Raw genomic sequence first — 13,561 nt, 5'->3', positions numbered from 1 at the left:
AAAAACTTTATTGTCCTTGTCTTGCAGCCAAGATAAACATAGAACACAGACTTTAACTGTGATAAATACATGGACTATTTTCTGTGTGCGTCGGTGGGATGATGTTTACTTCAAGAACAATGAGTTCCTTTGTGGTTGGTTGAAAATATGTAATTTAAATAGACATTTTAACTGATAAACTAATAAATAAAAGTCAAAAATATTACAAAAACTGACCTGAAAATGTATTTTATGGCAGTTTTGAAGTGAACCTTTAATCTCTTAAAGACTCAGTCTAAGAAATATTAAACAACCGGAGCTGAAAGAAATGTCTTCAAACTAATTTCATTTAGAATCATCTGAAACTGTCGCTATTGTACTTTTAATTTCTAAACAATTTTTCATATTAATCTTCAATCTGCCAATAGTTTAATAATGTTTGGTCAGATTTCTTGAGCTGTGATAACTCAGCAGCTGTCAGCTGGTGTTTCTGTTCCTCTCTCTGTCGCCCTGTTAAAGTACCTTTTTCAAAACAACCTCATTTTTGTCGACACCACATTTTAAGAAAAGGAGAATCAGAAAACAAATACATGTCACAGTAATGAGTTTAAACAGATAACAAGAACAATGTTCCTATTACATATTTACATAAACACTTAGACTCATCACTGTAAATGAGTTGTGTATTCATTTATATCTTACTGATATTCCCTGGTAATATCAGTATATTGTGCTCAGGTACACAGTGACATCACAAAGTGTTCAGACCCCTTCACTTCTTACCTCTGCATTGTGATGTAGATTTTTATTTTAAATGAATTAAGCTGCTATTTTGTCCATCAATCGACACTCAATGACCCATAATGACAACTATTGAATGAAAACTATTCAGACGCTTTGCTGCGGCTCCAGATTGTGGTCGAGTGCTTCCTGTTTGCTTTAATGAACTTTAAGTTTAGAAAGTCACACACCTTTGAATAGAAGGTCGCACAATTTCACCCACAATTACAGCCCCATGATAAAACTATAGTCAGACATAGATCATGGCAACATTATAAAAGCCTTTCTAATTTCTAGAGTGTTCAGAGGAACATGGTGACCTGTTGTCGAGTTTGAAACCTCCGGGGACCAGATGCATAAAATGTGTAATTCATGACTCGAACTATGTGTACACACAAAACCAGAAATATACACACACAGTCTTTTCATCAGAATTTTAAACCTGTGTGTCGGTTTACTTTAGTACAATCACTGCAAACATAAAGTCCTGTATTAACTTGGCCAGAGACGTCTGAAATTGAAGAACTTCTAATGATGACCAGGAACCCATTCGCACCATTCCAGTGGCTAGATGGAAGCTACTGTGAGTAAATGATGGATTATTGAGTATAGATTGATTGGCAAAAATGCCAAGAGTGAGAGGATCTGAATGTTTGCTGAAGTCACAGTAACAACAAGAATAAAAGCAGAACTCTGTGCACATGTAAACATGACTGACATCATATCACAACCAGCCAATGGAAACAAAGAGGACAGAGCCAGTTCACACACAGTGAGCCAATCAGTGAGTGAGAAACAATCAAACAAACAAACAAAAAGCGGTTCTCACATGCTCTCATTGGGTGAGATACTGTCATTCAGATAAGAGCCATTACGATTCTCCATTTCTGCTAACCTGCGGAGGGGGAAGAAACAGAGCAGTCAGTCCCAAAACCAACAGGCTGAGCAGTTAGTAGATTCTAGAGGGAACATCTGTCTCACTTCAGAGTTCACACGTTTCACTGCCATGACTGGGATTTTAACTACGGCGCAGTTTGATATGAAATCTCCCAGAAGCAGCTCTGGGTTCATGTTTCCTGTGACGGGTTCCCTGCCTGAATGAATGGAAGAAGATGCTGTAGCAGCAGGAATCGTGGATGATGGTGTTTTTTCTGGTTGGACTCCGCTGTGTTTGACATATGTTGTTATCATTGTATCCTTAACTGATGAAATGCTAGACGCCCACACACTGTCTGCTACTGCCCCTTCATTTCATAGTGTTTACAACTGAAGCAGGACCTTCAGTCTCTGGCCTTGAAAGTGACATTTTAAAAGCTCTTTAACACATAATGCTGCTAATTGCTTTTCAATTTAATGTGACTCACTGTGTAACTGTGAATTACAGCAGTCACTGGGTTTCTGCTGCATTAGTCTCTTTTATTTAAATGGTTTTAAATGAGCAATTCAACCTCATATTTGTGAGAAGAGAAGATCGATACTACGCTCAGAATGCGTGCATTAATGTTAGAGCTAGAGCCAGGAGCCTGTTAGCTTAGCCTGGCATAGCAAGTGCACCTCAGCAATGCACCAGACAGGAAGAAAGAAAGAGAGGTTCAATCCCAGTGTCCACCCTCATGGACTCACAGACGTCGAGGTAAATCCCCGAGGGCTCAGATCTGTCCCGCTGTCAAACCATCAAGTGCATGAGGGCGCCGTCACGGACATTTATGGGCCCTTTCACACAGTCCGCATTTCTGCAGACTCCCCCTGAGGGAATTATAAAGCTCGTAGCGTTGTGACATTGAACATGGGGTTACCGTGGGGACGCCCTGAGAAGCATGCACATGTTATGGTAGCTAAATAACTGCCATAAAACGGAAAAGGTAGAAGAAGAACAGTGAAAAAACAAGCATGAGAGGAACGAACCCAAATGTTAAAGTTGCAAGAAAAAAATAAGTTTACATGTATAAACACAGAGCTCAGTGGTGACTCAGAGCCTGAACTGTGAGCAGTTATCTGTCCTATGATGATAAATGCAAAATCAGCTTTCATCACATCTGATCCAACATTACTATACTATACATAACAGGAGTCAGGACTGAGGTTTAAGGGGGGACACTGGGACTAGTCCAGTGCCTGATGGGAGTCATGAAGCAGCTTTCTGTGATGTCACTGATGACAGTTTCATCACTCCTGTGAAAACTGTGAGATCTGTTCAAAGTAAACACGAAACGTAATGTTTCAACACTTTGAACAAATGAAGCAGAGTCATAAATCTAATACAGATACCTCACATGAGGAAATGAACAACTCTCCGGGAGGTCAGTGAACAATATGTTTTTGTATCATGGCTGAACCGATACGTTAAAAGGAACAATAACATCCTGTTATCTTTAAAGAAACCAACATCAGGCCATTAAGAGGAGCCTTGTAAACACACTTCCTGGCTGCACTTCAGCAGATCTATCATGATAAAACACCTGTGAGCGAAAAGCCAAAGATTTAAATTGCCCTGTTGCTATCTCCACTCCATCAGTTTCCTGCATGGAGAGTGAGGAGATTTCAGGGCTGTGAGTATTAGGCAGATGCACTGTGACAGACTGGCATCTGCCCAGGCTGCTGTTTGTTGTCCTGAGCTACTGCATGCTACAGAGACGGGAGATAACCTCGTGGCCTGGGAGCCATCGGCCGACCCAAAGCTTAATGATGTTACTTCTTCACCTCAACACCTCCCTTTAATCTGCTGGATGCTATCTGCCACAGATCCCCCACACCCACACCAGAGAGCTGGAGGAGGGAGGGGGGAGCGTGACTCAGCATCTGTGTCCATCAGCATGTGTTGGCGTGTATTTGTGTGTGTGTGTGTATGTGTGTGTGTGTGTGTGTTAGCCCAAGGCAACAATGAGTGGTGTCAAATACTCTCTGGCAGGGATCAAACACTGGGCCTGTGGCTCAGTCCTCACACTGACTCCACAGAGGAAAGCCAATGACTGACTGATTCAGTGACCAATTGATCGACTCCTTGATTGACTCAGTGAGTAATTGATTGGACTGCTTCTTGTCCCTCAGCAGTGGGTGGGTTCACTGCAAACTGAAGGAAGTGGAATATTTTGGTGAATAAGCTCCGGTTCTCTCCAGAATACTGACGGCTGGTTGGGTAAAAGCAACATCACACATACATGAGTGTGTACTGGACTCTCAGTGCAGAGCGCTTATTCACCAAAAAGCCAAACACATCACTTCATCATGTTGAGATTCAGTCTCTGCTGTATGCGAGGGGATATCTTGACATTTAAGTTCAGCCATTATCACCTGACTGAAGAAGCAGCAGGTAAACCAACAGAGCTGCTGCTGGTGCAAGAGGAAGGACAGAAACTTTGACATAAAATGGCGAATGTACGGTGGCCCTGAGAATTCAACGCACTTCAACTTAAGGCTACAATCGCCTCCTCCACTCAGACTAGTCTCAGGTTACATGTCTGTTTATCCAGAGTCATAGAAAATATGAACCATTAGTGTGAAATGTTGTTATAATTGCTGTGTGAAGTCTTGAGTAATGGCTAAAAAGTGTTTTGTGAGGTCACCTTGACCTTGACATGGCTCGGATATTATTGCAAAAATGTGCTGTTAGCTTAGCCTTCGGTCCGTCACCTTTTAGTGTCCCCTGGAAACACTCCCGTTGTGTTGCGTGTATTTGCAGCATGTTTTCTGAAGTCGCAGTGTGTTGAGCTCTCAGGGCCACCGTACAAATGCCTGCTGATAAAAAGATACTTAAATATAATTTGTCAAGGTATCCCACACTCCATCTCTACATAATCAACAATAATGCATCGACTTCTTTCAAAACACAGACACATACAGCCAGAAATATTGGGAATATTGATCTGGAAGAAGCTGTTTCAGCTGTTAAAATGTGCTTTTAGAAAAGTCGTCAGTTGCTGTTCATTTCTCCCATGTTGTGTCTTAATTTACAGTATGTTATCTGGCTCTTTACTTCCTGGTTCAAACGCTGGAGATTTAAACAGTTTGGCAATGGAACTACGCTCACATGACCTTTGCCCCCTTTGAGGTGTGATTGACAGTCACTAAGCACAAGGAGTTAGGGAGGTTGTGATTTACACACTTGTGTATTGACACCTCGCTAATACAACAGTCCTGTAATAAATCCTCCTACACGATGGTTCTAAACTAAAGTGTTCGAGCGGCATCACACAGAGTGTTCCTCTTACTCAGCCATCCTCATTGCTAGAAATGGGGAAGATAAAACCTTGGAGGCAGGATTTATTGCAGGGCTGTTCTATCACGTATCAGTGTAAACCAGCTGGACCTAAAGCAACAGCAGCTGAGTGTCATGCTAACACTAGACTGGTGTGTTGTATGTGATCAGGTCTCATTGTGTTTAACTGTACTCCCCACATTAACTGTACTGACATTGTTAGATGTCGGATTGATTTTCAAATTGTATTATTGACTGGCTCTGCCCCCGGCTGAAGGACGCCTGCTGGCCCCCCCAAGGTCTCACTATAAGAGCCCCCAACACTCTGGAACTCTCTCCTGACTCAAAGTAGACACTCTTTAACTTCTTTCACATCTCTCCTTAAAACACATCTCTTTGTCTCAGCCTTGTATTATCCCAAATGATTGTTTTCACACATTTCATTGCATCTTTTCACTGACTGTCAGAACCTCTTGCATAATGTCGATTTGAGCTGTTTTTATTCATACTGTTCTCTTTTTTTATTATGCTCAGGTACTTTGGATCTTAATGTGTCTTGTGATGTGGGGCTTTGTATCTAATCATAATGTCAGTGATAACAGTAATAATTGCAATATTTAGTAGTTTTTTTGTGGGTTTTCACGGTATATAATGTCCTGACTTACATGAAGAGATGGAAGAGAAACAAACTCTCTGGACTGACTGTATATGACATGTGCCTGAAAGGCCGGTTCACGTCATCAGTGTTAGCATTTAATGAGATTACTGAATAACGGAAACAGACTCACTCAGTTGTGAACAGGAGAAGGACAACTTACATCTCCTCAGCTGATTTGAGCACCAATCAAACCCTGGCGGGCGGGGAAGCTTTCACTGAGTGCTCACACCTCTAATTTGTGACTAACAGCTTTAAAACACCAGAAAGCATCTTAATGATTGAGAGTAATGATCAGGAGAATGTTGACTCAAACTTCCCCAGAACTGCGTCAGCAAAGAATTAGGGCAACCAATCCCCTGTGAGTTATGGCGGCATGAACGCAGAGGGGGGAGAAGACAGACATCCAAGTGCAGGAAGTGTGTTTTAGCATTTTCTCCAAAGTCATTATTCCAAATCACATCAATCACAGTGTTTCTGGTGTCGGGGGGCGCGCTGTCTCTCTGGAGGAGCCATTATCTGTGACGCTCACAGGGCCCAGGACAGGGAGAGGAAAAAGTAGAGCATGAGGAAGGTTACATCCCCGTATCCTGCTCGCAACAGTGTGAGGCGGCGCTGCTTAAAGCAGATAGTGTGTTACCGGTTGGCGTAGTGCTCGATCCGAGTGTGTGTGTCGTCATGCGAGAGCTGAGGGGACGATCCGGGCCTGGGAGAGAAGAGACAGAGACAGGAAGAGAGAGAGAGAGATAGAGCTCATGAATGCAACCAGGAGGGACTCATTAATCCCAGCACAGACGCACACAAGCCACAGGAGAGCCGTGAAGGCAGCGACAGAACGAGGCACAGATGTGTGACGGTGTGAGATGCTCTGTAAATAAGCTCCTCGCTTGTATCCTGCTCTCTCAGCTTCAAAAGAGACGTCACATCTAAGATCTCACACCTCGTCCGCTGAGGGGAAGATTAGCACTTTGACATCATTAACTAGGAAACCACTTTCTCTGCAGCGTCTCGGTCCTTGAGAAGTCACGATGTGACTCTTTAAAATCCTGAAAACTTCCCTTTACAAGGGCACCTTGACGTTTGATGTTAGAGTTTTTACCTCAACGTAAGGAGGACATTTTCAGGAAATCCAAAATACTAAAGAATCCCTATATATTAAAATGATGTTACTCGTCTTATATCACTGTGGTTGATCTTTTCCATTGAATTCTTTGCTTTAACGTGCAGAAAAACACTGAGAGGATCACTGAACATCACATATCAACCTCGATACAGGCGACAATCTCTTATAATAACTGAAGAATCTGGCACAGTGGGTTAAAACAAGTGTTTTCTTTTTCTTGATTTTGTTTTTTCAAGTGACTCAGAGACTGACAGCTGACTGAGTACAACTCTTGACTTCTGTATTATGTTGATTCTCAGTGGTGTTGGACTATTGATTATTACTATGCTGCTGTTCTGGATTAAGACACTTAAACAATGTCACTCATGTTCCACTGGCATATACCGACTACTGTTGATATGCATCACTCCTTATGAAATGTTGTTACCACCAAATGTTGTAGTTCATCACTTTGGTGTTGATCATGTTTGAAGCATGATTAACACTGGCGCTGCTTGTCCCGAACGTTAGCACACTTAGCTGCATGGCGTTAGCATGAGCCTCAGACAACAGACAACAACTGTGCCACAATGAGCACAGATAGTCATACTCATTCTTCGCTGACAAAGAGGTGCGCTTGTTTTATAACTCGGGCAGCCCTTACGGGGCAGCTGGGTTCTACTATACATCCTCGTCCTCAGCATTGTGGGTTAATACATTTTTAATCCATTGAATTATTAATGACAATTAATCAATAACAGATGAATCACTGACATCCCCAATTTTAATGCTGTGGTTCTGCTACCCACTTTAACTTTATAATATTCCACTTCCCACCTGAATATTATGACTGACAACAGTCACTGACGACTACTGGTTTGCTACTACTAATGCTGCGCTGACAGCAGCCCTGTGTGGCCTGCAAAGTAAGCGTATCGTTTGGCCATTCAAGAGATCGTAAAATAAAAAATAATTTTGAAAACATTTTTCTGCTATGCCTGTGTTAACTATTTGGTTATTTCTTAACCAAACAATATGTATTAATAAATAATTTCTGAGCACTTTTATATCCATCTCTTTTCTCATTCTCTAAAACATTTTTGATGACTTATCTAAAACTAACACAGAATACATCAATTTATCCAATCAAATGTCATCACATTAACCACACCTGACTGTTAGCTCCTGGGTTGCAGAAGCTAGCATCATCAGATCATAGCAGCTCTGTTAAATAATATATGGCAAATGCTTAATGGACTGCACTTATACAGAGCTTTTCTAGTCTTGTCAACCACTCAAAGTGACATTTGGGTTCAGTATCTTGCCCAACAACAATTTGACACAGAGAATGGAAGGGCCGGGAATCGAACCAGCAACCTCTGCATTGTGTCCTATTTTATGGATAAAACAAAGTAAGACAAGGGGCATGAACTGTATGTCAGTGTAGTACGCTGTGCATTAGCCTGTGTATTATACTGTTGCCTCCACAGTGTATTTCTCTATGAATTAGTATCTGCCAGTGGAACATGAGTGATGATTATAAGTGCCGTAGAACAGCAGCTGCATACTAATATACTAATATTGAATAGTGACTACTCAGAGTCAACGCCTGCTGCTGAAACAAACGCAGCATTACATCAGACATTTGTGAGTCTCACATTCTTTGATTTCAGATTTTTAATTGGACTCAAAATCACTGTAGAAAAAGACTTTGTAAAATGAAATTGTTCAGCTTGTGCTCACAGAAAAGCTGCACCACTCTGGGCCGTCTCAAAACAATGAAACTATTCAAATGAGGTTAATAATTATAAGATAATTTTGCATGACATTACTGGCCGAGGTAGTTTAATGACTGAATGACAGGAGGGACTCATCCTGAATCCCAGATCTGCAGCAGCAAGAAACTGTCTGATGCAAACACAATGAGGTGGAGGTGAAGGTGTGTGTGTGAGACAGAAAAGAAAATTTGCATGTTTGAAAGACAGAATATTTAGACTGACAGAAAGTGAATGAACAGGTGTGTGTGTGTGTGTGTGTGTGTGCGCATGTGCGAGCCAGGTACTCACGCATGGTCTACGGGCCAGAAGTTGATCAGAGTGACAGGACTGCAAGACAAAAAAACGTGAGATGATGACACAAGAAGTGGGAGGACACTGCACAGCAAGGCATGGTGGGAGCTGTAGTATGGAGGGCAGTGGGGGCAAATGTGGAGGGGGGGGTGAGGCTATACTGAAGACAGTGTGAAAAAATATGAGTTAAAGTGCACAAGTACATGCATGGACACATTCACACACACAACAACAAACAGTCATTATCGATAAGGAATTGATTATTGATTGACCTGCCTGGTGCAACTAAACAATTATAATTTCATTAATAAAACAGCACCATTCCAAATATAACGACACATTCATGATGTGAAATATCGAACCTTAAAGGTGCTATATGTAAGCTTTGCTATTGCTATATAGCTAACGTTAGCATTAACAGCTGTTTACTTTGCAGTCTAAAAGAAACATTGCGAGTTCAGCATCAGCAAACTTAATTCCTTCACTCACAGAGAGCCCTCTTGTTTCACTGAAGTTAGCATGCTAACCAGCTAGCTCCAGCTCCGTCAGACTGTCTCGGCACTTTACGATACCGAGTCACGGTAGTTTACTGAAGAAGTAGCTGCTCAGAGGACGTATTACATCCTCTTGTGTTATAAACTATGGATGAAGCTGGTAAGAAAACAGCTGTTAATACTAACCTTAGCTATGTAGCAATAGCAAAACTTACACATAGCACCTTTAACGTGTGCATGCACTTATTTTTCTTTAAGAGAAGTCAAGAACATCCAACACAAACGCAATATAAACAGTGTGTTGTTGCGTCATAGAACAAACACAATCCAGTTACACATTAATTTTGTACAAAATGTCACTGTGTGCTCGTGTGTGTTATATTAGTTTCAACCTTCAAGCCTGTCATTAATTATCGCTTCAAACTGAAGCCTTTGCAAAGTTGAGCTTCATTCAGTTTCCTCTTTATCTGTGTTCATGTGTTCAGTGCTGTGGAACAGCAGTGAACACATGGCCTTGCATTAACAATAGGGAAACGTCCACCATCTACAGCGGCATGAAAAAGTAAGTGAAGCCTTTGGAGCACAGCAACATCATTTAAACATACAGTGTAGCTGGAAGAAGTATGTGAACACCTCGGCTAATGGTGTCAACGAAAGCGAACTGAAGTCAGGAGTTAGAAACCTGGAGTCCACTCAATGACACAAGATTAGAGTCTTTTCAACATTTTGAGTTTGCTGATGTGAATCATGCCTCAAAAAAAAGAGAGTCACAGCTAAAGGCTCAAAGGAATCACTGGAGCTGGTTCACATCTCTCTTCATGAGTCTATCATACACAGATCGTAGTGCTCATGGTTAGCTGAAGCACCACAGAGGAAGCTGCTGCTCTCCGAATAAAAACATCGCTGTACCTGAAGTTTGTCAAAGAGCACCTTGACTCTCCACAGCACTACTGGGAACATATTACATGGACTGGTGAAACTAAGGTTGAATTGTTTGGGAGGAACATGCAGCTCTATGTGTGGTGTTACAAGGGATCTGAACACCAACATGAAAACACCATCACTAATTAATGAATCCAGAAAACCATTTTACTTCCAAAGAGTTTGCAGACTTTTTATTGCCACTGTAAATTGAGCAGGATTAGAGGTTATTTGGATTTTCATAATCATAAATGTTCATAATAGAGACCAACTAATATCAGCCGATTATAGCTTATTGATAATAAACAGGAAATAGTGGAAAATGTCTGTTATAATTTCCCAAGTGCTCTGCATGCATGTGTGTTTAACTAGTGAAATATCCTCATGTGGTCAGAGTTGTGAATGTGGGTACTCTAATTCAGGTCACATCAGTGAGGGTCTCAGTTTGTAGTAAAACCTTCCTGTGTGTGTGTGTGTGTGTGTGTGTGTGTGTGTGTGTGTGTGTGTGTGTGAGAGGCTCACGTCTCCATGTTGTCTCCCTCCAGGATTGTCTGGACAGGCAGGTAGCCCATGCGTGGGTGTTTTGCGAAGTAGCGCTTGGTCCTGAACTTGTTCTTCAGCACCTTGGCGAAGTCCCTGACGTCCTCCCCTGACGTCGTCTGGAGAGAGACGGGCACAACAACACACCTGTAAGAGCAGCCTGCTCGTGTATTTCAGGCCTTTCGACTTTATTCAAACATTTAGTGAAGTGAAGTCAGTGCCCTCGTTGTCAGGACTGAGTGTGTCATTAGATTAAGAGAGAGGAAACAGATTAATGACTCTCAGCCAGGGCCTCTGTGTTTTTATTCCAGCCTCGTCTGAGCTACAGAAATCACTTTAACTGTTCTTTAGTAGGAAGTAGGAAATTACTTTTTGGTTTCTTCAATTCAAGTGAGTCATTTGTAAAATCTCTTAATATTCTCTGACTTTCCCTTAGAGCTCTTTTTTGTTTTTACAAATTCTGTGATAGTCCAGGAATTTAAAGCTGCAATAATTCTTTTCTGGCCACTTGTGGGCAGCAGAACACAATGTACACATGATGTCACACATGAACCTCTACATCCAGCAGACACAGATCATTAGAGTTCATTTGGAGAGGTGCTGCTGAATACCTGTTCCCTGTCTTTTAGCTCTGTGTTTGGTCTCCACCAGCTTTAGCTTTAGGCTAGCTATTGCCTCCAGACTTTAAGCTAAGCTAATCAACACCCAGCTCTAGACTCATTTTTAGTGAACAGACACAGAGCTTTATCGATTTGCACTGTGTGTGTGTGTGTGTGTGTGTGTGTGTGTGTGTGTGTGTGCGTGCGTGTTCATACCGGAGTGCAGTACTCCACCATGGGGTACTGCATCTTGTGTCCCTTGGCAACGCGACCAGAGAAGAAGCAGCTTTGGCAAATGTCATAGTTAAAATGTTTCAGACTCCGATATCTGAGCAGAGAAAAGAAAGAGAAGAAAAGGGGGGAGGTTGGTTAAGAAAGTAAAGAGAGGAAGACAGAAGAAGAAGGAGAGAGCAAAGGTGGGAGGGGCAAATGTAAAAAAACAAAAACAAATGTAAATAAAAAAAACAGAGTAGAAGAAAGAGAAAAAAGGAGGAAAGTGCAGAGACAGAAAAAGAAAAGAGAAATTTACAGCTCTGTTTTCTTCAGGGTAGGAGCATTGAAAATTCAGCCACAATTTATTCTCTGGCCCTGGGACTCTTGTCGTGAAGGGGCCCGCCAATAAAAGAGGAGACACACCTCCTTTTACAGGTCCCAACCTTTCATTAAAAAACCTCCTGGGTTCCATCTGTATTGTGAGAGTGAGGGTGAGCTTCCTCACAGCTGGAGCTGGGGGGGAAGTTAATGTGTTTTTACTGGAATAATTACCCCAAACAAAACGCTTTTTAGTCTTTTATGTTATGTATAACACTGCATGAAAGAATATTTTTGTACGAGGGAGTGTTAGGGGGCTCATAACAATTAGAAAATATTACTACAGCTGTCAACAATGCGTCATCAGAGCAGAGCTGAAGTATGATGTTGAAGTGAGCAGCCCATGACTCACGGTGCCTCCACACTGTGCGATAATACATTTGTAGGTTCAGTGTGAATGGGTCTAAGCAGCCATGCTAGCAGCTCCACGAGGCTGTACTTTCACTCAGCAGTGCTTTGAGCTAAATGCTAATTGGCGCTAAACTCAAAGCATAGCTGAGGCTCATGGGACTGTCATTAGTTCTGCAGGTGTCTGGTCATAAACCAATGTATGGACAACTATGATAGATGTAGATGTTGACATATCAGGGTCAGCGAGCTTCATCCTCTGAGGAACACCCATCTGTACAAGATACACACTAAGCTGTTTGAAGTATTTATTTATTATGGCTCTGTGGACCTGGCCAGGGACTCTTTCAATTTGGCATTCACCTGTAAAGCTTGGCTAAAAATGCTGAATTGTTTAAGGGACATCTGTATTGTAAAGCGATGGTACTGACCTGAATCCTATGATGGGACACTCCTTGCAGATGTTACACTTGGCCTGATGCTTGGCAGTCTCGGCAGCGGCCACACGGTGCAGGACGGGTAGCCACACCATGGACTGGGGCTCCAGACGCATCCAGTCCAGGAACATGGCGGCCTCCAACTCTGGTTTGTTGTTGGCCTTTAAAGACAAGGTCACAGGGTTAGGGTAAGGGTTCCGACTTTTTAAAACATCTTAAGTTAAGATTTTCCTTAAAATTTTAAAAAAGTTACAGTCTCCTTAAAATGAAAGCAGTTGCACAAAACACCCTTAAGTTTCATCCTTAACATTTCCTTAAAATGTTCACTGAAATATTTAAGCTTCCTTAGTCTTCAAGATTTTCCTTAAAGTCTGAGTTAAGGCTTCCTTAAAATAAAAACAGCTGCACAAAACACCCTGAAGTCTTCTCATTAAAATGTTAGTTTAAGTATTTACATTTGTATTTCATTTTCATTTACTTTGACAATACATCAGCAACTGTCTCACACTTTTTCATTTTAGAGGCCGTGTTTTTAAAATGTTTTTCTCTTGCTTGCCCATGTTTCCATTCCAGCAACATCTCTGCAGCTATGACACATGATTTGTTTGATCTCATACAGCCTGCCATTCACTTGCTTCTCCTGCCTGACACTTCGATTCACTGGGTTTTATCAGTGTTTTGCCCTTAAATTCCAGCTTGGCTCATTGTGACGATGCAGTTTCTTTCCATAAATAAACCTGAGCCAGGAGTAAACAAACATCAGGATGCTTGGTGGGGCTGTGGGAATATGTGGCCTTCATCTGGAGGGGCCTTAGGCATCACTGCAAATAGACATCCGTGCAACTGGTCCT

At 41.9% G+C, this 13,561-nt stretch overlaps 1 protein-coding gene across 1 annotated transcript in view; it reads right to left on the bottom strand.

The window, feature by feature from the left end:
- dmd (dystrophin) overlaps positions 1-13,561 on the bottom strand; it is a 289,183-nt gene that overhangs the window by 7,265 nt on the left and 268,357 nt on the right. Inside the window, exons 74-79 of the mRNA XM_087179530.1 lie at positions 12,705-12,871; positions 11,551-11,662; positions 10,718-10,854; positions 8,778-8,816; positions 6,250-6,315; positions 1,589-1,654 (exon numbers count right to left, since the gene is read on the bottom strand). Coding sequence (XP_087035656.1) covers positions 1,589-1,654; positions 6,250-6,315; positions 8,778-8,816; positions 10,718-10,854; positions 11,551-11,662; positions 12,705-12,871 — 587 coding nt within the window. The remainder of the gene's footprint in view (positions 1-1,588; positions 1,655-6,249; positions 6,316-8,777; positions 8,817-10,717; positions 10,855-11,550; positions 11,663-12,704; positions 12,872-13,561) is intronic.

The sequence above is a fragment of the Seriola lalandi genome, unplaced genomic scaffold, assembly GCF_002814215.2.
Source record: "Seriola lalandi dorsalis isolate HSWRI2012SDOR001 ecotype SW California unplaced genomic scaffold, Sedor1 jcf7180002054850, whole genome shotgun sequence".
Taxonomy (NCBI): Eukaryota; Metazoa; Chordata; class Actinopteri; order Carangiformes; family Carangidae; genus Seriola; species Seriola lalandi.
Note: the sequence above shows the minus strand (reverse complement) of the source record. Positions and strands in the feature narration are given on the sequence as shown.